Genomic DNA, 24,556 nt, shown 5'->3' with positions numbered 1-24,556 from the left:
CTTAGTATTTCCCATTAGATTATAATCTCCCAGTGGACAGGTACTGTCTTTTTCTATTTTGAATTCCCTGTGCTTAGCACAGTGTGTCTGTCTCATAGTAGGCATTTAATAAATGCTATTGATCCTTTACCACTGACAAGTATGGTCTAATCAAGAATGTGATACCACAGACATTTTTGATTATGGCCAATTTGTCATGCTTGACTATGCTTAAAGAGAAGTATTTTTTTTTTCATTTGGAAGGTAGAGGTTAGTAATAGAGATGCAAAAAAAGAAAACAAAGTAAACAGGGTCATTGAAACTCAAATATTGAATCATGTACTTAAAAAAATAAATGTCCTTTAGGAGGTGTGGTTTTAGAAGAAATTCCATTTTCCTTTTCTTCGTCTATAGAAACGGTCATGTTTATTTATAGTCATGTTCAGAATAACAAAAAAATGGGAAAAGTATTAAATTACAAAAAATACAGGTCATGCCAGATTAAGACTTTTTTTCTTGTCTTTTTTTTTTTTTTTGCAAGGCAATGGGGTTAAAGTGGCTTGCCCAAGGCCACACGGCTAGGTAATTATCAAGTGTCTGAAGCCGCATTTGAATTCAGGTACTCTTGACTCCAGGGCCTGTGCTCTATCCACTGAGACACCTAGCCGCCCCTAGACTTGGTTTCTTTCTTGAATAGGTATGCAGACTGGTAGACAAGAGCAATGTTGTACAATACTTTTCTTAGACTTCATCACTAACTACATGTGAAGGTAGTTTTCAACATTCATTCTCTGATGAAGCTTGAGTTCCACGTTTTTCTCCCTCCTCCCGCCGGCAGCAAATGATCTGCTCTTGGTTATCCATATAAAACTCAAACATATTTCCCTATTAGTCGTGTTGTGAAAGAATCAGAACCAAAGGGGGGAAACAAGACAAAGCAGAAAACAAATTTTTTAAATGGCAAATAGTAGGCTTTGGTCTCCATGGTCCCTTCTCTGGCTGTGGATGGGGCCATCATCACAAGGCCTTTGATCGCTAGAACTGCTGAGAAGAGCCAAGCCCACCAGAGCCGACCCTCTCACAGCGCGGTTAACGTGCAGCACGTTCTCGCGGGGCTGCTGTCTCCACTCAGCATCAGTTTGGGAAACATCCCAGGGCTCCCCCGGGGCTCTGTGGGGCCCTCCTGCGGTTGGGCATCCCGAGCCTCATCAGCCACGGCGGGGCACCCTATAACGGGTCCATCTCTGAGCCGGTGGGATAACGAATAAGAACCAATAGACCCTCCACCGGCCAGCCAACTGCTCGCCATGTGCCCGCACTCTCAGCCGCGAGGCCCCGTGTCCCCCCCCCCCCCCCCCCAATTCTGCTGCCCACCTTGGCTCCTGGGCGCTCTCCTGGGCCAGATCTGGTCCCGAGCGAAACAGACGCCGCTCGGAGGGGCGGGGCGGCGGGGGCGGGGCCCGGCGCCAGGTGCCGCGAGACGCCGCGCTCCCATTGGTTGGGGCAGTGGGGGCGGGGCTCCGCCTCCCGCCCCTGACAGTTTGGGCTGTTGCTGCAACCGTCGAGCCCTGTGGGTTCGATCGGTTCGGACCCAGCGCCCTGCGCGACACCCCGGCTCCGCTCTGCGGGCGGCCGGGCCCCAGCCCCGGCCATGAAGCGGATCTTCTCCTGCTCCAGCTCTCAGGTGGCGGTGGGTATCCCGCGGATGGGGTGGGTGCGGGCAGGGAGCGGGGGGCGCAGCGGGGCGGAGGACATCCTGGAGGCGGGGGCCGGGATCGGAGACCCGGGACTTCGCCGGGGTCCTCTCTCCATTTCTGTGCCCTGTCTCTCTGCCCCCGTGTCCCAGCGAGTCCCACTGCCCCCAGGTGCCCCCTCCCTTGTAGACCCTGCTCCATCGGCTCCTCAGCGGCTGTCTCTCTCCAGCCCCCCTGAACCCCTTTACACTAGTCCTCTGTCGGTTCACCTTGCTGTTTGGCAGTGCCAGAGGAGGAGCAGCCCGCCTGGCTGCTGCCCAGGTAAGGGATGAGTTGCATCTCCTGCAGCCCTTCTCTAAGTCCCCTCCATAACTCCTCCCCCACCCCTTTCCAGACCCCCATAATTTCTTGGGCTGCTTACCCTCTGTGCCCTAAATTTGGGTTTGAATTAAAATGATTGCCGGCGTTAGAGGTCAGAATGCTTCTACCCTGGTAAATCAACCCTCCAGTCTCTAATTGTGCAGAATTTGAAGTAGAAGGTCCCAGAAAGGGTTGAGAAGAGAAGATGTAGCATTGTGGACTGGGAAGCTCTCCAGCTGCAGGGATCATCAACATTTAGGAATGAAATTCCGCAGTTGGAACTACTGCTCAAAATTTATCCCAGCCTAGGCACAGTAATGCTCTCTCTGGTCCAAAGAGGAATCTGCCACCTGTAAGGAGATTGCCTAAACCGATCTGGAGGTGTTTACCCTCCAGCAAGTAGGAGAAATGCCCGAATAATTGGGACCAGAGATTCTTAGCTGGAAGGGATCTGACATTTTCACTGGTGGTAGGTCCCCCATCCCTAGAATCCTCTTATGCTTATCTCCTGGCTTCCTTGACTTCAACACTCGTTGCCAACGCCCCTTCTTTTCTTTGCTGATTATCTCTAATTTATCCTGAATGTAACTTTGTTTGCCCATTGATGTTTTTATAGGTTTTTCTCCCACTTGACTGTAAATTCCTTGAGAGCAGGGTCGGGTTTTGTTTTGGGGGTGGGTTTGGGGTTTGGGGGGTATTTTTTTTTTGAATCTCCAAAGTAGATACTTGGTTGTTTTTGTTCAGTCAAGTATGATTCTTTATGACCTCATTCCGGGTTTTCTTGGCAAAGATAATAGTGGCTTGCCTGTTTCTTCTTCAGAGGGGCACCTAGTAGGGTTCGAATCAGTGTTGAATTCAGATCAAATGGAAATATTAAGAGGTTTATATATGTATATATACATATAATACACATATATTACACACATATGTACATATAGAACACACATCTACATATAAGGGCATACTGAGATCTCTTATAAATATATACTTATATTTATATATTTATTATATATATAAATGTTATAAAAGATGTCAGTATGTTCTTAATCTTCTCCATTCAACCTATAAGTCAAGAAAAAGTAGTTCAGTTTTTACTAGAAGCTCTGTGATAATGACTCTTATTGTAGAGAATAGGTGAAGCTTAAGATGTGATCCCTGCCCCCAAGGATTCCTCTCTTGTTGATAGCATAGCCTATTTTCCTGGTCACAAGTGTTTTCAGATCCCCGTCTTCCCTCCCAAGAAGGCTGATGGTCTCACCTCCACCTTGGGAATGGGAAAACTCTAGACTAGGACACTGAAAATAACTGTTTCCTCCACTCTGTGACAGTTGAAGCGTTTTCCCAAGGTCAAGCCTGGGAACCAGAAAGGTGGAAACTAGATCAGTTTCAGCTGCAGGTTGGTTTCCTCATGAAACTCCCCCACACCTCTCTCATCATAAATTCCTCCACCCAATGGGTGGCCAACCGCTCTGAACCCACTTGTCAGGGAAATAGGGTAACAGCTTCCCTGACCCCTCCCAGAGCCTGACTTCCTTTTTTTTTTAAGGGGAGGGGGAATATTAAAAAAATGGATTTGGTTTCAGTCAACCAGGTGTGGTACTTTTTGGCATATCTCACATGCTGACCCTATAAATATTTTACTGAGCCTAGTATGTAAGAAGTGGGGCCAAGAATTCATTTTAGAACATTTTGACCTCAGATTGGATTAAAATTTAACATCAGTTTTCACATTTATAAGATTAAGAAGGAAGGGCTGTTGGAATCTAGTCTTAGTTTCACCACACACTCTGCATAGTCTATTCCTTCCCATCCCAACCAGTCAGACAGTAAGACCTGCTTTCTACCTGTTGGGGCACTTCTATTTCAATAGGATGTTGTAGACAAGAAGCTGGAGATAAGGAGAGGGTGTTGAAACCTCTGCAAAACACTCATGAGTCTGAACTGGGAAGATCCAAGCCTTAACCTCCTTATCACGGAAGGTGTTTGTTCTCTTGGGTCTTTGGTCACTATTTAGAGCTTCCTTCAGGCTTTTTACAGGGTCTCTGACATGTCAACAGAAAGACACTTGGCCACAAATAGGATGAAGGTAATTAACAAGATTGGCTATAAAAATGTTGTAAAAGACATCATCTAGGAAATATATGATCATAAATGAAGATGATCTGGTTATACAGTGAGTGTGAAAGTATAGGTGAACTATTCAAATGCTGTTCTGGTACACACAAAGTGACTAAATCCCTGCATATTGGTTGTTTTTCAAGGTGTAGGAAGGCATGGGTGTGGATTTCACCTTATGAAAAAGTTATTTTATGATCCTCATAGGTGGGAGAAATGTCTACCCTAATATCAATCCAAGTTCTGAGTTACTATATCCTTAAATTGCTGGCAGAAGGCAATGGGGCAAGGTCATGGTATCCTGTTTGCCTTAAGATCTCATGTTTAGCGATGATGATTCAGGAACTCAAATTTAATCAGAAAGGAACCTCATTTCCCCATTTTACAGCTAAGAAAACTGAGACCCAAGGAGGTAAAATGACTTACCCATGGTCACAAAGTAGTTAGCCTTCTTTCTGCTATACTATGTTGCCTTGGCAATTTGACCCAGGGAATTAACAAAGATACCTGAGAATAAAAAATGTTAGGAAATACTAATATGCTGTGGTTCACTTGTATCTCACTCTTCATAACCTCTTTTGGGTTTTTCTTTGCAAATCTACTGGAGTGGTTTTCCATTTCCTTCTCCAGCTCATCCTACAGACCCTTGCCTAGGGTCATTCACACAAGTTAGCTAAGTGTCTAAGACCAGATTTGTACTTAGAATCTTTCTGACTTTAGGGTGAACACTCTATACACTTTGACACCTACCCTAATTGGGGAACTGATAAAATTGTTAAGGAGCCCAAAGTTCATGTAAGGAGAGTAGAAAAAACAAAGTAGCAGCCCTAGAAATCAGATACACAATTATCTTGACTCAGAGGAAAAGAATCATTGGAAATATGCTCTCTATATGAAGAGAGATAAAATGTTATGGACATGGGGAGGGGAAAGCTTCTCCAAGTAACCATCTCATTCTAGATGTCTGAGAAAAGATTACAAAATACCTACCTTTGGCAAAACAATGAAGGGAGAAAAGAATTTTAATATACAGTGAATTTAAGTATAGGGAAACAAGAAAGAAATGAAACACACAAGCAAGTAAGGGGTTGGTTTGGTTGGGTAACTGCTAAGAAGCAGTTTATTAATTGTTAAGAACATGGACACAGGCTGAATTATCCTTTAAAATGAACATATCCAACTCCTCTGCAATGAATGCCCTGACCCAATCTTCCTGGACAGGGAGTTACAGAATCCTCTTGATCCAGTTCAACAAATGCCAATCAAACTATTTTTAAAGTTTATAGTGCACTTCAGGTAGATAAATTGGGGGTAAATCCCCAGTATAGATTGGTAAGCAACTTCCCTAGGAAAATTCCAAACTATTGTCAGCTCCTTTCTTGTGTATGCCCTGGTTCTTGAGGGCAGTGGATAATGTACTCTTGCCATCACTGCCTAAGAAAATCTGGGATTAGCCTCTGTTTGTAATATTTTGTCTCTTTTGGAGTCAATCTGTCTGACTAGAAAATTCTTGAGAGGCAATCTAGTGCAATGGTGTCAAACTCAACTGGCTGCTGATCCAAGTATTCCTCTGGGCTCCCCATGATTTGGTTTTAAAATGTATTATATGTAATTCATTGTATGTATATTAATATACATATTATTATGTATGTTTATTATTCTTTTGTTAAATATTTCCCAATTATGTTTTAATCTTGACTCTAGCTTCAGGCAAAGACCCATTCTAGAAACTTCTTTAGTATAATTCCTTCATTTTAAAGATGGGAACACTGAAGTCCAGAGAAATTGGGAGATTTATTCAAAGTGTGACTTTGGCTTCACATCCCAAATATTCTCTATCAGGGCCATCTCCAGTCATCCATATCTGGACGATGGAGCCAGATGGCTTGAGGATGGTGACTTTGCCCAGCCTCCCCTCACTTACATCCAATTCATCTGCATGTCATGATATTTGAGAATGAAGGACAAATAACAATCACTAACTTTCTACTGAACCATGACACCCCCTAAGAATCTTTACCATAAGGTCTGGAAGACTTCCTTTACCTTAAATGTCCTCCTAGCAAGGAAATTGTCTGAGTAGGGTTCTGCTTTGGTCAGGTGGGGAGGGGTTCCCAAATGAATCCTTTATCATAAATATATAATAGGAAATTAGTATGGTCCAGTGGTTTAAAGTCAGAAAAATTGGATTCTAGTCCCAGTCTATTCACTATTGGGAGTTCAAGAAAGGGGAAATGTTCCCATCAACCAACAAATAATTGGTAAAGAACCATCTCTCAATGAGGGTTTACCCATCTGTTGAGGCAGGTATTATCTCCTATCTATTCATAGGGTGGTTGGGAGGAGGAAAAGTATTTTCAAAAAATTAAATATGTAGATTTATGTCACTTTCATCATCTTTCAACACTTCTAAAGATCTCAACTTTTATCAGGTCCTTTCTTTCCACTGATGTGATTCTCAGCCTCCAAGACTTCATGAAATGAGGCAAAAAAGAAAAAAAAATCCCACATAGATTTCCTCCTTCACTTGACAGTCAAACTTAGGGTAATGAATGCCTTTTCAAACTTGGATGGGATGTTTCTCTGAGGATCGACAAGAGTCCTTACCTCTCCTGCTTGGTAGGACTTGCTAGAGCCTGTGCTTCTCTGGCAGAGCCTTCAAGAACCCAGATTACCTTAGTGTGCAGAATTGGGCACCAGGGTAAGAATGCAGTAGAGGTTACTTTGCAGAAATTGGGGATTCCACAGGTATGGAACATTGAATATTTTGTGAAATTTTTCTATATGATCTCTTTTGCTGATTTCCCTTCCCCCACAGTCTCTTTACCTCTTTTTCTTAAAAAACAAAAAAAAATGTTTTATAAATTGATTCTCTGGGAATAGGGAAGGATATAAGAATATAGGCTATGTAAAAACATAACAATAATTTGTATTCTCTATACATTCATTTTTTTTTTAGTTTTTGCAAGGCAATGGGGTTAAGTGGCTTGCTGAAGGCCACACAGCTAGGTAATAAGTGTTTGAGGTCAGATTTGAACTCAGGTACTCCTGACTCCAGGGCCTGTGCTCTATCCACTTCACCACCTAGCCACCCCCTATACATTCATTTTTAAAAAATTAAATTAGTATAGTATTAAGATTTACTTCTCTGGAGTACCTTGTGCAATTAGGGTATGGTTGATATTGAAAAGTTGGGGCAGAATCAGCAGAGAAACTCATCTGTAAGACAGAAAGAACCCATGCACAAATCTGCATCTCAAGTTTAGAGAAGCAGGCTTTTCCATGCATTCAGCCTGGGGTGTTCTCAACATGCTTTGTAATCCCCACCCTGTTGCTGCTTCCCATGATGATTTTCACCAGAGTTCTTGTGGAAGAACAATGCATGGCCAGGTGTGGCTGTGTGGTCTGAGACAGCTGGGGGCTGAGCTCCCTGTCACCTGTCCAGGCTTAGCCAAGAATCTATCCCTGGTGTTTCTTTGTTGTTAAAGTACCAGGGTGGGGTAGGGGTAAGAGGGAGAATGGCTGAGGGATAGACTAGGAAACACACTTAGGGATCTTGCTCTGAATCATATAATGGTTAGAGATCATGAAAAGAGTGAGAACTAGGGCTATGGTCATCAGTAATAAGCTGTGACCTTGGGCAAGTTATTGTGCCTCAGTTTACCTTTCTGGGAACTGGTACTGGAACAAACCAGCAAACTGGTGCAAAACCAGAGTGAAGTCAAATCAAGAATTTTGGCAGGTTGTCCCAGTTTGTCTCCAAAAGCTCTAACAGGTGTCAGGAGAAAAGAGGGTCCGAGAGGCTTGCTCTGGGATTGATGAGCATTCAATGGACAAATTAAATTAATTGTAAAAGTCTATCAAATAAGTATTTAAAATTTTTGAATCAGCACGCCTTTCATCTCAAGGGGACATTTCTCCCCACAGCTCTTGGTGGTAATAATCATAACTAGCAGTTATATAGCTCAATCAACTGCTCACATGCTTTTCATCTCAAGGGTACATTGCTGTTCACAGCTCTTGGTAATAATAGTAACTCGAATTTAAATAGTACTTTTTAAGATTTGTAAAACCTTGGGGAAAGAGAATAAGCCTCTATATAGGAGTTGCTATGAGTCTGTCACTGTGCTTGGTTAGTCCTTTACAGATAGACTCTCATTTGATTCTCACAACTGTGGGAGGCAGATGCTGTTATTAACCCCCATTTGACATCGGAGGAAACTGAGGTGAAGTGACTTTGCCCAGGATCATACAGTTAGTAAGGATCTGAGGCCACATTTGAACTTGGGTTTTCCTGATCCCAGGCCCAGTGACCTATTGACTGCAGTGAGGGAAGCCCAACCTGATCCTATAGTAGCTTGTTCAAAATCCTTTCCTCTTCTATGTGATTAGACATGTTCCCAGAGCGTGTTTCTATTAAATAATAAATGACGGGACATTGTTTTCAGAAGTTGTGTTCAAATTCTCATCTGTTGCCTGAAGTGTGCTAAATGGGGATTGCAACTTATTAGTTGACAATTTGGGCAGAGAAAAAGATAAGGACTGATAGGCTTCGGGTAAGGGGGAGGGAAGGCAATCAAGGAAAAGGAAAATGATTATACTTCTTAGGAAGCCAGCACCTGGGGATATGTCCATGTCTTAGTGGGCAAAAGCTTCCCAAGGCATTAGGGGATAGGTGGGGCTCCAAAGAATTGTGTAATGAAGAAAGTTTAGTATGGAGTCAGAAGGACTAGTTTGGTGTCCTGGACCTGTCACTAGGGAAATGACTTTAGCAAGTCATACCTTCTCTTGGTCTCAAGTTTCCTCATCTGTAAAATGAGGATAATAGCATTATCTACTCACATCAATCAGATCATATATATCCATGGAGCTTTTTACTACCATAAAATTATGCAGCCATGTAAGTGACATCAGATAGATACAAGCATATAATGGCTCTGTTCTGCATGACCTGCGTCTACAGTGACGGTGGAGGAAAATGGAATAGAGGTAGTGATTATTATAAAACACAAACCACATCCTTCATAATTTTATCAAGGGCTGGTGCTGACAATTATATTGGGCAGAACTTTGATAATTGGCACTCTAACCCAACCAACCTCCCATTTCTTTCCCCTCTCATCTCCCTCGTTCCTGGGTTCCTTCCCTACCCTCATATTATGATTCTGCAACAGGCAGAAAAATGGAACCGCCGTGACCAGAAACTGCTAGAAGCAGTGCAGAGGGGAGATGTAAGTCGGGTTGCCGCTCTAGCTTCCAGAAAGACTGCCCGACCCACCAAGCTAGACTCTCAAGGCCAGTCCCCGTAAGTAAGTCGTCCTGCTACTCCAAGGTTTCTTGTTCCCTTCTTGAAGTCACTGACAAGGATGTATGTATCCACATTTGTGTGTATACATGTGTATGCATGCTTGTGTGAATATCCACATATATCCACATGGATATGTTCTCACATATCTATCTCTTCACAGTGTTAATATGTACAAAGTGAGTTTAATAAATATGGTCCCTGCCTATTCAGAGCATAATTCTTAAAAGAGTTCAGAAGTTGTCAGATTGACATCTAGATGGTATTATGACAGCTACATAAATACTGAAATGAGACACCAGTTAAATAGAACATGGTGTTTCTTCATTGTAAAAGTAGAAAGGCAAATAAATTTGAAGAGTGAAATGAGAATCTAGGATTTACAAGTTGAGTTAAAATGCATTTGAAGAGGTGGAGGCAGGTCAGGATCACCCTCTTCTTTCTTTCCATAGTAGCTTTGGATCCTGATGTTCAATCTCTTTTAGTTGTTTGACCATCTTCAAGCACATCTGTGGGTCTCTGAATTTCTCCTGTGCTCAATTAAATAGGAAGCAATGAGTCAGTTCCCTTTTCAACCCCTGGGAGGTTTGAGGGTGCCCAAGGACAGGATTTCTGGCTTCTTCCATGCGACTCCTTGGCAAATTGCTATCCTTTTCTGGGGCAATCAGCTTAGAACCTGAGTGCTCTTAGTGACGAGTTTTGGGGTGTGGTGTGAGGAGATGGTGGTTTATTAAGAATGGTCCCATTCTTGGCTCCGATCATCCCACTTCATCTTTCTCTTCTTGTTGCCTGGCCAGGTTCCACCTAGCAGCCTCCAAGGGGTTGACGGAGTGCCTGACTGTCCTATTGGCTAATGGCGCTGAAATCAACAGCAAAAATGAGGATGGTGAGTATCTCTCCTTGACCTCCCCCAAATATAGGGGAGCCTTTGGGACCCACATAAGATGAAGAACTAGGGTTTCTGACCCTGGGTACCATGAGGGTCTGCCTTTCCATTGGGCCTTAGCATCCCTACAGGTGCTCTCCTCATAAAGTTGGGTGTGTTTCACCTTCACCCCACAGTAAGGACCCAGTCACTGGGGGAACAGGAATTTCTGGCCTTGTGTCACTGTAAGCTGTTCTGTCTAATCTCCCTCTGATTATCTGTGCGTCTTTGCTCTCCCTCCCTATGAGTCACCAGGTCTGTGTGTGTCCCCCTCCCCATCTCTCTTTCTAGGAAGTACCGCCCTACACTTGGCTACTATTTCCTGCCAGCCTCAGTGTGTCAAGGTCCTGCTGCAGGTATGAGAAACCCCATCATACTCAGGATAGAAAGTGCAGGCTTGTGGGTGTGATAATGGGGGATAGGAAGGGTATATTCTAACCATTCAACAAGATTCACAACTTTCTCTTATAACACCCTTCACCTGGGACTATCTTCAACAGGTAAATTCCTGTGATGTTAGTTTCAAAGGTCATAATGAATAGATATTTATTGAATACTTATTGAGTTTATTGAGTACTTATTAAGTTATCATAGTGGGTAGCTAGGGTGAGGGCACATATTAGGATTATAATTATAGTCAGAAATATATATATATATCTAAATTTAAAAAAATTTTAATTTTATTTAGGCAATGGGGTTAAGTGGCTTGCCCAAGGTCACTCAGCTAAGCAATTATTAAGTGTCTGAGGTCAGATTTGAACTCAGGTACTCCTGATTCCAGGGCTGGTGCTCTATCCACTGCCACCATCTAGCTGCCTCTATATGTGTGTGTGTGTATAAGATATATAGATAGAATTATAGAGATAGAGATAGAGTGGGTATGTATGGCATGGCAGTTCCCACATAGGAGCTTAGTCAGTAGAAGGTCATAAAATAGGACGATGTACATTAGGCCATGTGATATCATGCAGTATCTGGGAAGGTTCAGAGTGGAAGTGGAATTTGAGGGGGACTCTAAAGGACATATAGGAATTCAGTTAATTATAAAAAGGCAGGGCAGGGGTGGTAGGAGGCATTTCAGGCATAGGAAATTGAGCAGAGACAAAAAGGAAGGGTGTGATCAAATTATCCAGGCTAGCTGCAGCGTAGGGAAGGAAGTGGAATGAGATAAGACTGGAAAAGTCAGACTGTTCTGCGTCTTGGGGGGCTTTGAATGCTTGACTCGGAGAATATGAACTTTATGAAATAGACAATAGGGAGCTACTGAAGATTCTGGAGTAGAAGAGGGGCAGGACCAAGTCCCATACGTGAGCGATTTAGTGGTAGTATGGATCGGGGGAGGAGGGTGATGGTAGGAGATCGAATGGAAGAATTTTTTAATAGCCTAAGAGGATGGAGGCAGTAGAATTGTCAGGCTACTGATAAATGATTGATAAGCAGTTAAAAATTTTAAAAAAGGGAAGAGTCAAAGATAACACCAAGATTTTGAACTTGGGAAAGAGATGTGAATGGCCTTCATAGGATCTTAGAGAAGGGACCTCAGAGACTATTCAGATGCTCAGAGAATTTCAACCCTTCTATTTTATAAATGAGGGACCTGATACTCATGTCAGGGAAATTACTTGCCCAAGGTCACAAAGGTAGTAACTGTTAAGTGTATTTTAATCCAGAGTCCATGGTTTCTACAGTTAAGTACTCTTTCCATTATACTGATAATTCTGTAACCTAACAAGTCAAATTCTGATTCTCCCTCCTAGCGTTACTCAGTAGCAGTCTCTTCCTCTTGAATTTTCTTTTTATCTACATTGTATGTACCTTGTACATTCTGTATTTCCCAGTAGAATATAAACTGCTTGAGGACAAGCACAATTTCATGGTATTGCCAGCAGTTAACATAGTGTTTTGGGGGGGGAAACCAGTCACTTAAAAGTGTTGAGCTGAATAAACTTGGAAGTTTGGGGAAAGTTCTTATAAGCAATAGTGGGACACCAGTTGAAGTCTCTGGGCAATGAGAGACAATGGACTGGAGCTCAGAAGAGAGGTCAGGGTTGGAAATGCAGAGAGGAATCATTTTCATAGAAATAATAAAGCCATGGGAGTTAATGAACTTGCCAAAGGGAAGAGGGTGAAGGACCAAGGTCAGAAAGTTGAGATATCTGCTAAGGAGTTGGAAAGGGGAGAAATTGAAGACAGAAAATGGTTAAGTTAGGGAAAGAGGAAGAATCTGGACAAGGTCAAGTGCTGCAGAGGGTCCAAAGAGGATGAGGACTGATTAAAAAATGGTAATTATGTTTATTTTACCCATAGTGGCTAACATCCTAGCTGGGGAGCTGACACAGGAAAGAGCATTAGAACAATCTAGACAACTCTAGAAAAAGTCCAAATGGTATAGGCAACTGGGAAAATGTTGATCCTGTCCCTGTCTTCAAAACCCCTTTCCAGTATCTCTTCATGGTTAAGGACCCTCTAGTATTGGTGTTGGACACAATTGCTCTTTTTTACTAAAATTTTTATTTGTCCCATAAGCCAGTTTCTTTCTAGACTATACTGGGCTTACTCTCCAGATGTTTCCTCAGAGTTTGTTCCCTCCTCTCATCCATTCTTTTACCCAAATTGATTATGACTTGGACAAGTGAGGTGGTTGGTGGTGGTAAATGGTTGGGAGAATTATCTAGAGGGCTCATGCCAATTCTATATATTCTATATTGACTTTTTTTCTAGCATGGCGCCAATGAGGATGCAGTAGATGGAGAAAACCGAAGCCCTTTGCACTGGGCTGGTGAGTGTTCGGAGATCCTGAGGTATAGGAAGGAGAGAGAGAGAGAGAGAGAGAGAGAGAGAGTAGAGGTGTGGGTAATGTTGGGATAAAAAAAAGAGGGTCCCTAGAGGAATTTGGATTAAGTGGGATTTACACTCAGGGCTCATCCTCTTGGCACTGACTTTCCTTCAATCCCACATCAACTAGCTTCATCTGGCTGTGCCTCTAGTGTCCTGCTACTGTGTGATCATGAAGCTATTCTGGATGTCTTCGATACTGTGAGTGTCACCCCAGAGCCTGGCCAGTGCCTTCAGGAGAGGTGCTATTGACTCTGAGTACTAATTAGCTTGGGGGATAAGTAGACCAAAGTTGTTCATCCCTCTCTAGAGGGTTATGGTTTCACGTTTCCCAGGCAATCCAGGTGGAAAAGCTATAGGTCTATATTTGCAATGAAAGGTTCTTAATGCCCCCCCCCCCCCCAGGTTGTTTGTAGAGGGAATGTTGGCAGGAGGTGGGAGGTGGATATGGTAGGTCTCTTGTATTTCCTGGCTCCCTCAGCTGTACCCATTCCCTACCTGGACAGGATGGACGGACTCCATTAATGATTGCATCGCTGGGTGGATATGCAGCCATTTGTTCACAGCTGTTGCAGAGAGGTGCCCGGGTTAATGTCACAGACAAAGATGACAAGTGAGCTCTCCCTATTTTCTTCAATCCAAATTCCAGGCTCCTTTGAGTCTAGTTCATCCTGTGTCTCATTCAGAAGTAATGGAGTGGGGAATGGGTATGTGTGTGTATATGGATGTATGGATGTGAAATGCATTGACTGAGGGATCCTGCTCTTTTTTTTGATCTCTGCTTGGGAAGGCGGGGTAGTGCCTTGTATCCTTAATCCCTTTGCCTGGTGATTCTTAGACCATGCTCAATGGCACTATTCTTTTCATGCCTTTTGGTCAAATACAAAGGCCTTGCCACAAGGCTGGTATGGATCCCCCACCTCCACCAGTCAGTCAATAAATAAGCCTTTATTAAGCATGGTTAAGTGGCACCATAGAGTGCCAGGTTTGGAGTCAGGAAGACTTGAGTTCAAATCTAGCCTCAGCAGTGTGACTTTTATGAGTCATTTAACCCTGTTTGTCTGTTTCTTCATCTGTAAAATGAGCTAGAGAAGAAAACAGGAAATTATTCCATTATCTTTGCCAAGAAACATATATATGTGTATGTAAACTGGGTGCTTGTGTATATAGGTAAACTGGAGATAAACTCAGGAAAGTTACTGAAATTAAGAACTGAGAAAGATTATTGACTTTAACTTTAAGGGGTCCAGGGAAATTTCCTGATAATAAATAGCGAAAGCATGCCAAGGCTCTAAACAATCATGTCACACATGCACAGATCGGCTCTGATCCTGGCCTGTGAGAAGGGGAGTGCAGAGGTGTCAGAACTGCTCCTGAGCCACGGGGCAGATGTAGGGACTGTGGACTGCATGGGTCATGATGCCTTATATTATGCTTTTCACGCCCAAGACAAGGAGCTACTGAGGTTGCTTCAACAGGCACTGAAACGCCGCCAACGTGGAGGTGAGACAAACTATGCCCAACTTCCCCCATCAATCCCCATCCTCTTATCTACTGTAGGCAGCCTTAGAGATTCCTCTTAGAATCATCCCTTCTTCCAGGTCAAAGCAACATTATTTTTCAATGATTTCACTACTTCAATTTTTATTTTATGAATACCTCCAAAGAGCAAGGCTGGAAACTATTTAATGCAGCCTTGAGTCTCATTATGGGAAGCTCTAAGACTGGCCAAAATATTAAACTAATATTTAACCCCCCCCCCCCCCAGGTAACCTTGGCCCTAGGCTCCTGGAATAGTCCTCTTAGCTAGGGGTTTATGATATATCTCTGGTTTGAGGAAGCTAGATTGTACAATGGATAAAATATTAGGTCTAAAGTCAGGGAGACTTGAGTTGTCTTGGACATATGTGTCTATCTCTGGGCAAGTCTAAAGGGATAATATCACACATCTTATGAGCATCAACTGAGATGTGTTTTCTAAACACATAAAGGTTAGTTATCATTATTTACTATGAGCAAGGCACTTAAGGTGGAATGATGAAGTGGGAAAGTAGTGGACTTAGAATTAGATTCAGGATAAAGAACTTACATTCTATTTAAGTGTCTGAGGTCGGATTTGAACTCAGGTACTCCTGACTCCAGGGCCGGTGCTCTATCCACTGTGCCACCTAGCTGCTCCAAGGCAAAGCTTCTTAGGGAAGGTATATATCTTGGAACATGTCAGAAGTTTGAAGGAGCACAGGATCTGTCTTCTGTCTTAGGAATCTCAGAAGGACAGTATTCAGGTCAGAAACTATTTCTTAAACACCATCTAAGAGATATAAAATCTAGATAATACTTTGTCCTGGATCTCTTGGTCTAATAGAGGGTTATGAATGTGAAGAGGGAAAAACTAAACAAAACAGACCATAAGTACTTTGGAAGTACCAAACAGCATTCTAATCAGCAGAAATGAATACAAAAATCAAAGGCAATCTCTTCTCCCAATGAATTTTAACTGCTAAGGTCACAATATGTTTGTTGGGAAAGAGCTAGCCTGAGAGAAGTATTTTGGTTTTTTTAAATGGGGCTAAACTGGAAAAGATTGACTTATTCTATCCATGAAATGGGGCAGTGATGATTTGATCATGGTTTCAGATCTAGAGGCTCAGCCAGGGGATAAGCAAGATGCCATAGGAGATCTGAAGGGTGGAATGATGAAGTGGGAAAGTAGTGGACTTAGAATTAGAAATAGATTCAGGATAGAGAACTTAGATTCTATTTAAGGGAGGGGTGGTGTCCGCCTTGAAAGTTTCTGGGATGGTGAGTGGGGTCTGTGGATCTGGGCTCAGATTCTAAATCTGTTATTTTTATGTTAACTGGGGCAAATTTCACTTAGTTTTTTTCTTAGGACAAATGTTATCATCCCCATTTTACCAATTGAACCCCATGGTATGAAATAAGATAATGCACCTAAAATTCCTTGTCAGTGTTTGTAAACCAAAAGTGTAGTGTAAATGACAGCGATTACCTATAGCAGCAGCTAGGTGGTGTAATAGATAAACACTGGCCTTGAAGTCAGGCGAACCAGAGTTCAAATCTGACTTCAGACACTGAACTGTGTGACCTTGGGCAGTCTCTTAACCCTACCCTGATCACTTCACATCCAGGGCCATCTCTATGTCATGATTCATATCTGGCCACTGAACCCTGAATAGCTCTGGAGGAGAAAGTGAGACTGGTACTTAGCAGAGCACTGCCCCCCCCATCCAATTCATGTGCTTGTCATGATATCACCTCCCTGATGTCATGGTCTTCAAGAATGGACAAAAACATCATCATCATTAGATTTCTCTCATTGAGGGTAATGAGGGGAAGAAGGAAAGAAAAAACCTTAATAAAAATGATTATTGTAGACTATCTTTGAATTTAGTTAGAAAAATAATTTTTTTAAAAAAGAGCTATTAAAATAACAGTTCTTTTCTGACAGGCCAAGAGTCGGCTCAACATGTTGATCTATCATCTCAGGTAAAAAGTCAAGCCCTTTCCTCTGAACATCTCCTCTGTCCCATGCCCCAGACAATCTTACTTCCGTGCCTCTGTGGGAATGTGTCCAAGGGCCAGGCTTAGGAAAGAAAGGTTTCTTTAGGGTGGCATTCTTTTTAGAACTGCACTTCACTCTGTTTTGATTCTAGGACTTCTCACCCAAGGATCCAAGGAGAGCAGAACTAGAAGAGGAAGAGGAGAAGGAAAATGAAGAAGAGGGGGAGGATGTGTGTAGTCCTCAGAAGTGGAGAAGGAAATATGAAGAAGGGAGAAAGAAAGTCGCCCAGCTGGAGCAGGAGCTAGTACAAAAGACAGAAGAGTGTAAGGCCCAGACAATGGTCTTCCAGGGTCTGGAGAGCCAGGTGCGAGAGCAGGTACAAGAGCTAGGCCTGCTCTTGGCCAAGGAATCTAGAGACATAGGTGGACAAGGTTCCAATCCATGGCCTGGTGGGGATGGCATGGAGCAGAGCTGTGTTCTGGACCTATTGTCTGAGCAAGTCCAAGAATTGAAGAGACAGAAACAGGCTAAGGAATCCCAAGTAGCAGAACCTCGAGGGCCCCAGTGTAAAAGCCAGGAGATGACAGAGGAGCAGAAGCCCCTGCCACAGGGCCCAGTGAAGAAGGCCCGAGGGAAGGCCAAGGGAGAGCCACTGGCAAATGTAGTAGGAATGATGCCAGGTCAAGGGCGAGGAGACCAAGGGCTTCCACTCCAAGAGGAGAGAGGGAGGGCTCCAGGGCCCGAGCCAGCAGGCATGGTTGCCTTGAGCCAGCTCCTGCTGCAGCTGAGGGAGGAGCTGACTGCAGTGTGGAGGGACAAGGATGCTGCCCGAGGGATCCTGGGCAGACCAGCTGGAAACAAAGTGTGGGGGGCATCCCAGGCTGAGGCCGCCGCAGCTGCCTGGGAGAAGATGGAGGCTCGCTTAGAGCAAGTGCTGGCCAGGCTGGATCGGGCAAAGGCTGGTTTGCATGTGGAGCCTGTAGCGACTGGCCCCAAGGCCCAAGAGGAAGCCGTAGTCCAAGGAAAAAGCATGACTGCGGTAGCTAGTCCTACGAGAGAAGGCAAGATAAAGGAGGTCGGGGCCCATGAGGCTCCAGGGGAGCCCCTGGGAGCTCCGGGAGTGAGGCTGGCCCAAGACGGGACTGGGGTAAAGGGACACCTGGAGAAGGAGGTGTCAACCCTGAGGCTGAGCAATAGCAAACTGTTGGATGAGTTGAGCGAGCTGGGCCGGGAGCGCCAGCGGCTGCAGGGAGAGCTGCAGACCCTGAGCCAGCGGCTGCAGAGAGAGTACATGCCCAGGCCGGAGGCCCAGGGCCAGCTGCAGCAGCTACGCAGCAGCGTGGGCCTGTTGGCTGAGGAGCTGGCTGCCGAGAAGGAAGCATCCGAGCAGCTCCGCCGGCGCCTGGCGGCTCAGAGCAGCGGCCTGCAGGGGCTACGGGAAAGCCTGCCTCCCAACCTGGTGGGTGGAGGGGGGCCCCAGGGCTCAGGCCCTGACCCTGACCCCCTGGAGGAGCTGCAGGGCTATGTGGGCACCCTGGTGACCAGGTACAACGAGGCTCAGCAGGAGCTAGCCAGAGTGCAGAGAGAGAACCAGCGGCTGAAGGGCCAGGGGAGGGCAGCTGGGGTGCCCCAGGCCAACTCCCAGGTAGCTGCCCTGGAGCAGGATCTTGGGAAACTGGAGGAAGAGCTGCGGGCAGTCCAGGCCACCATGGGTGGCAAAAGCCAGGAGATTGGAAAGCTGAAGCATCTGCTGTACCAGGCCACCGAGGAGGTGGCTGAGCTTCGGGCCCGGGAAGCTGCTAACCTGAGACAACAGGAGAAGAGCCGGGCATCCCTGGTGGCCCAGACCCAGAACTGGGGTCAGGAGCTCAAGGCCTTGCTGGAGAAATACAACAATGCATGCAAGGAGACAGAGCAGCTGCGAGAGGCGGTGGCTGAGGAGCGGCAGAAGAGCCGAGAGCTGGCCGCTCGGGCCGCTGACCAGGAGCGCCAGGCCAATGAGATGAGGGGCCACTCGCAGCAGTTTGAGAAGGCCGGGGAATTGCTGAAGGAGAAGATGGAACAGCTGATAGGGGCCTGCAGAGAAAAGGAAGCCAAGGTAAGAAGACTGAGGGGGGTCTCCAGGCTTGTCCATCAGAACCACAGACCTGAGTCTCACTTCTTGGCTTTTGTTTTTGCAAGGCAATGGGGTTAAGTGACATGCCCAAGGTCACATAGTTAGGCAATTATTGTTTGGGCTGGTGCTCTATCTACTGGACCACGTAGCTGCTCCGACTAAGTCTCTTAATAAGGAGTCAGATGTCTGGAACAGAGTCCTTGCAAGGGGTTAGATAGGGTAGATAGGGTGTATACGTCTAAGTGCCTGTGTGTGTGTGTGTGTGTGTGTGTGTGTGTGTGTGTGTGTGTGTGTGTGATTAGTAGTTCAAGGGTATTAGAATGTTGTGTCCTGGCCCTATTATGTTACCCTCTGAACCCCAGGTGGTTCTTCAGAAAACTAATGAACCTGCACCTCTGAAATTCGGCTCTATGACTTGAGTTTTTGAGGGTTGGCTCTGAGAATCTAATCACCATTTATAGCATTGTTTCTAAGGGGAAAATGCAGTCTGGATTCCAGACCACTGACTTACAGACTTTAAAGTAACTTCCCTTAGTAAGTTCATAACCTCCTGTGTACAATGGAAAAAAAACCCAAATCTAGGCCATTTTTAAAAGACAACTAATCCTTTTTGATGAGTACAGGAAACAACTTCAGAATGTTAGAAAACAACTTTCATACGAGTGTAAATTAATGTTAGTCCGGAGTGCATAAGTGTAAAGGAATGATCAAAATGGGGTGGGGTTTAATCCCAGAAGGCTTCCTGCAGGTTTGGAGCCAGGCTTTCAAGGAAGGGAGGGGACATAGATTGATGAACTGGACTGAAAGAGAAAGTACCTTAATGTTGTCATCATGCATTTGGGGGTTGCTTGTTGGGCCTAGGGTTGGTATTAGGTAGTCACCTGCTGCCTTATATGTGGGTGAGATATGGAGGTAACAGAGGACTTTGGGGTTGACTGTCTTGACACTCTGCTTTCTACTTCTGACCCTTCCAGATTAAGGAGTTACTGAAGAAACTGGAACAAATGTCAGCTGAAGTCCTTGCTGTTCGAGGAGAAAATACCCACCTTGTGCTACAGTTACAGGTGGGTCATGGCCCTGGAGAAATCAGCTGCGAAGGTATGAAGAAGAGGGTGAGGGAGGTTGTCATGACCATGAGTGGAGCTGGTAATGGATCTGGACAGTTCCTTATCCCAGGGATTTGATGTCTGCTGGCCCATGACCTCGAATAGCTTTTCGTTTGCATGTATTTGGGGGTATTATTTTGGTGGTTATCAGTGAGTAGTTGTGTGGAATCCTCCCTTCCTACTATAATAGCTATGAAGGCAGGCACTGTCTTAACAGAACTCCCAGAGTCTGGTATAGCTCTTGGGAGGTAGGGAGAGTGTACTTACAAAGGACATGTCTGAGTTGAGTTGATTTGGAATTGATTCACACTTTTCCTGCTTTGTGCTTCTGAGATCTGTGAGGGGAAGGATAAGATATTAATCCACTGATGTTCATCCCCAGGATTCACAGAAGAACCACCAGGAAATCATTTCCACCTACAGGAACCATCTGCTTAATGCTGCTCAGGTAAACACATGGACAGGTCAGGATTCAGTATTGGGGAAACCCCCCCACCCCGGTCTATCTCCAGATAGGAAATACGTGGTGGTTTGTATTGCATGCTTCTATGAGAGTTTTAAGAGGAACATGACTTTTCATTCTCTGAGTTGTCATCTTTTCAGGTTCTGAAATAAATTTTTGGGGTCCCTTATCCTTCTTTTAGTCCTTTCTCCTTCCTGCTTCCTATCAAATGGGGTGAGATGGTTAATGGAAAAGGCAAGTGAGAAGGATGTCTTTGTACAACATAACCCCTCACTATATAATAAATAGAAATTTTCAAGTCACACCACCATCAATTTGGTTGGCGTGGTTATCTTTGAAATCAAAGGACAACTATTATTATGTGCTTCAGTGCTAACTGGAACCAGTAACTCTTAGGGCGTATTGGACCTGACTTCTGGGAAGGCTGGAGAAGGGCTCCTTCAGCTCCTTCCATTTTTCCTTTCTTTCTACTGTGCACAGGGTTATATGGAACAGGATGTATACAAGATTCTTCTCCGGATCCTCAAGATGCAGGAGTGAGTTCTTGTGAATGATGCTGGATAGGAGACTTCTCTGCTGTGAGTTTTGGTGATAATAATGGAGGTGTTGGGAGGAGAGAGAGAGAGAGAGAGAGGGTGATTAAGATGGAAGAGACCTTTGGAGGGCAGATCTATGGCTGGATGAATGGAGATAAATAGGCAGGTTGGCTAACTTTGGAGATAGTTTTCAAAACATCATCTGGATGTAAGCTCATGGTCAGTAAAAGGTGGGCAATTGGAGAGGGATGGGGCAATGCTAGTATAATCCAAGAATGCCAGAGATTCACATTTCTCCCAACTTCTTTTTCATCCCAACTTAATTTCATTTCTCCCTCTGCTTCTAAGCAAGGTAGACCCTTCCAGTTCACAAGCGTTGTTCAGTCATATCTGACTCTGTGTCCCTGTTTGGGGTTTTCTACTAGATACTAGAGTGGTTTGCCATTTCCTTCTCCATTTTTATTTCATAGATGAGGAAACTGAGGCAAACAGGGTGAGGTGACTTGTGTTTGAAGCCAGATTTAAATTCAGGAAAAGGAATCTGACTTGTCTATCTGATAAACCACCCAGTTGTCCAAGTTCACACATATGGGGTCCCCTTAATTGATGGGGGGAGCTTTGTGGGGAATGAGGAGGCTAGAATGTCAAATGTTTTTCTTACTGTCCTCTTCTTTTTTTCAGAGGACAGGGCAGCATCAGAAGTCAGAACCATGGTGGTGGTGGTGGTGGGGCTGGACTTCCCTGATGTGAAGGACCCCAGGTCTGAGAAACTAGACCTTGAATGCAGGACTGATTGAACCAGAAAAAAAGCATGGAAGAAATCAGCTTTGTGGAAAATAAAGCAGGAGGCAGTATGGTGTTGCTATCATTGCTTCTTCTGTCTGGGGTCAGGGTGGGCATGCATATCTGCCCTTTGGGTTTAGCTTCTCCCTGAGGTGAGGTCATTGATATGACCCTCTTGCCAACACTTTCATAAAGGGACAACTACAATCTGTTCTGTTTAAGGCCACAGAATGAGTATCTGCTTTTTGCTTAGTGTGGAAAGAGACATTGACCATAGAGGGCTAGTTGATGTTCCAGTTAAAGGAAAGTGTGGACCTGGTAGACAACTCTTTCTGACCCCATTAGTTCTATTTTCAGTCAGAAGAATGGAGGAAATCTTCTTTTATTCTATAAAGACTTCTATTATCTATTATTCCCTCTTCTGCACTGATCCCCAAAGTTACTCTGTGGCTGGATGAGAGTGAAAGGTCTATGTCCCCTGTGGCCTTGGAGGTTGGTCTGAAGCCCCAAAACTGATCCCTCCAAACTTGTTTCTTTAATGGGAGGCAACATGGTCTAGGGGCTAGAGAGTTCATCTTGAATCCTGTAAGATATTGGGTTCAAATTCTGTCTGACATACCAGCTAGATGGGAGTTTAGACAAGTGACTTAAATTCTAAGAATCTGAGACTATGAAAAGACTGAATTGTAAGAGGTGTTGACCTGCACTGATACACATTCAGACCCAGGTCTATCATCTGAAGGGCTAAGCAGGGCTTTAGTTTGAACAGTAGAGACTTTTGTAACCCAACTTCCCCAAATCCCCTTTCCCAATGCCCATAAGTACATGAATCTCAGCTGGGGGGGGGGGGGGGTGTGTGTGATGATGGGTGTAGTGGAGACAGAGGTCAGCATTTGTATGGGGAATGGGATTGTAGTGTGGCTAAACAGAACTCAATTTGCCTGCAGTTGGCTCATGAGCTTCAGGTTTAAACATTTCCATATGAGAAATGACTGTGTGTGTGTGTGTGTGTGTGTGTGTGTGTGTGTGTGTGTGTGTGTGTGTGTGTGTAGAGTAGGAGAGAATGGGAAGGGTGATAGCTTGGAGAGCTGTGGGGGTGTATCTGGCTCAGTCCCCCCAGGGATTGTTCCTGTGGTCCATGGGTAGATAAATTCAGTGAATGGGTGTGGGGGAGTAGAGATTGCTTTTAAGCCTTAGTAAGATGGGAAAGAGGGATGGAATGGAGGAGTGCAGATAATCCCCTAAAAGTGTCCCAAATGTCCTCATTTGTGGTCATCTGAATAGAATTCCTAATTTTTGCTCTTACTGAAAACAGAAGAGCTGATGTTATTGCTAGGTCTTGGGGTCACTTGGAAAGAAACTGAAGCAGAGCTTTTGTGTCTTTATTGGGGGGGGGGGGTCTAATCAAGGTTTACAAAATGAGTCGGGAATAGAAGCCCTGGTAATAGAAGCCAGGCTTCCTGGCTCTCTCTGGGTTGGAAGCTTGCCCCTGGATGCAGGGGTTTGGGGGAAGGAGTGATGGTAAAAGGTAAAGGTAAAAGAGGGCTGGTGCTAGTTCTTCCTGCATCTCAAACTGTAAAACAATCTGCAGCTACTTACAAAATACACCTGAAATCTAGACCCTGGAATTTGTTTTGTAAAACTTTCCTCTGTGGAGGGCACATTGATTCTGCACTGGGGGTGAAGGGGAGACCTTGGATTCAAAGCCATGGACAGGAGGGAGATCACCTGTCCTGAACTAGGAAAGCAGCAGGCTATGGCTCCTTATAGAAGACAGCTGGGTGGATTGCATCGAATCAAAAGGAGGCAACCTGCAAATCCGGAAAGGGAGGTCTTGCCCAGGGCAACCTTATGGGTTGGGAAATTCAAACATTGACCTAAAGTCTTAGGTGCCACACAAAGTTTGTTACTAATAGCACTTAGAAAGTTTATAGAGCACATGCAAATTTGACCTCATTTTCGCCACACAATCCTGAGTGTATCACCTCCATTTTACAGATGAAGGCACTGAGGCAGAGGGCAAGAGATCTACTTGCCCAGTAAATGCGAGGTTGAATTTGAACTTGGGTCTTCCAGGCTCCAGGTCCATCACTCTGGCGACTGTAGCACCGACTTAGATAACACTGGTCCTCGCCCTTCTGGTTCTTAGGGTCCAGTGAGTTTGTCTAGGCGGCCACCCTACCTGGGTGGGGTCAAGGAGAGCGATTCAGTGGAGGGGCTTTGGGGGGACTCCTGGGCCATCTTGCAGACGAGGACGCTGCGTTTCGGAGATTAAACTGACTCCCGAGGAGCCGGCAGCCAGGGACGAACGGACCCAGGTCCCCTTGGTTCCCAATCCAGACGGACACCCCCCGCCCCTGACTCAAGCCCAGGTCTGCTCTGCACCCCCTCCTGCTGGGCAGGACAGGTCCCTCCACGGGGTGAACTCCAGGGCGGCCCTGTCCGAGGGCGGCTTCTGGGGGGCCCCATCACTCGCTTATTCCTGCTCCCCAATCGGGTCAACAACTGTCTCCCTCAAAGACGCGTTGGATGGAGAAGCCCCCACCTCCGTCAGCCAAGGATGAGACTGTTGGGGAATGAGGGGGGCGGGCCCCCGCACCGCCCCCTGCCGTGTCTGGGAACGGGGTGCTGGCAGGAGAGAGCTCTGCCGACTGCGGGGCCCGGGGCAGGAGGCTGGCGCCCCTCGGACCCGCGTCCCGCCTCCCCGGGCCCCGCTTTCCTCCTCCGGGAGACACCGCCGCGCCGGACTCGGGGGGGCCCCCGCCGCCGCTCTCCTCCCACCGAGCCGGGGGGGCTCCCCGGCCCCCCTCCGCGGC

The 24,556-nt window shown here is 45.3% G+C and overlaps 1 protein-coding gene and 1 long non-coding RNA gene across 5 annotated transcripts; one reads left to right on the top strand and one right to left on the bottom strand.

Annotated features, from left to right (window-relative positions):
- The first annotated feature begins 1,519 nt into the window (after nucleotides 1-1,519).
- ANKRD35 (ankyrin repeat domain 35) lies at nucleotides 1,520-21,811 on the top strand. Of its 2 annotated transcripts, none has more exons than XM_074188629.1 (14): nucleotides 1,520-1,663; nucleotides 9,323-9,453; nucleotides 10,251-10,339; nucleotides 10,670-10,734; nucleotides 13,100-13,157; nucleotides 13,344-13,414; nucleotides 13,720-13,826; nucleotides 14,532-14,716; nucleotides 16,683-16,720; nucleotides 16,888-18,834; nucleotides 19,827-19,916; nucleotides 20,341-20,406; nucleotides 20,902-20,999; nucleotides 21,639-21,811. In XM_074188629.1, the coding sequence occupies exons 1-13, from the start codon at nucleotides 1,631-1,633 to the stop codon at nucleotides 20,959-20,961; spliced, it is 2,940 nt and encodes a 979-aa protein (XP_074044730.1). In that variant the 5' UTR covers nucleotides 1,520-1,630; the 3' UTR covers nucleotides 20,962-20,999; nucleotides 21,639-21,811. The 2 variants fall into 2 exon arrangements, with proteins under 2 accessions (XP_074044730.1, XP_074044729.1); XM_074188628.1 differs by having other exon boundaries at nucleotides 1,520-1,669.
- Nucleotides 12,518-24,498, bottom strand: LOC141488517 (uncharacterized). 3 transcript variants are annotated; one of them, XR_012468715.1, is made up of 5 exons: nucleotides 24,286-24,498; nucleotides 23,777-23,922; nucleotides 20,226-20,293; nucleotides 15,303-15,478; nucleotides 12,518-14,298 (listed from the first exon to the last, which is right to left on the bottom strand). It is a non-coding gene; the product is annotated as an uncharacterized LOC141488517 (long non-coding RNA). The 3 variants fall into 3 exon arrangements; XR_012468713.1 differs by having other exon boundaries at nucleotides 23,777-24,498; XR_012468714.1 differs by having other exon boundaries at nucleotides 15,303-15,469; nucleotides 23,777-24,498.
- Nucleotides 24,499-24,556: the final 58 nt, after the last annotated feature.

The sequence above is a fragment of the Macrotis lagotis genome, chromosome 5, assembly GCF_037893015.1.
Source record: "Macrotis lagotis isolate mMagLag1 chromosome 5, bilby.v1.9.chrom.fasta, whole genome shotgun sequence".
Lineage (NCBI taxonomy): Eukaryota > Metazoa > Chordata > Mammalia > Peramelemorphia > Peramelidae > Macrotis > Macrotis lagotis.
This window is presented reverse-complemented; position numbering and strand designations above follow the sequence as displayed.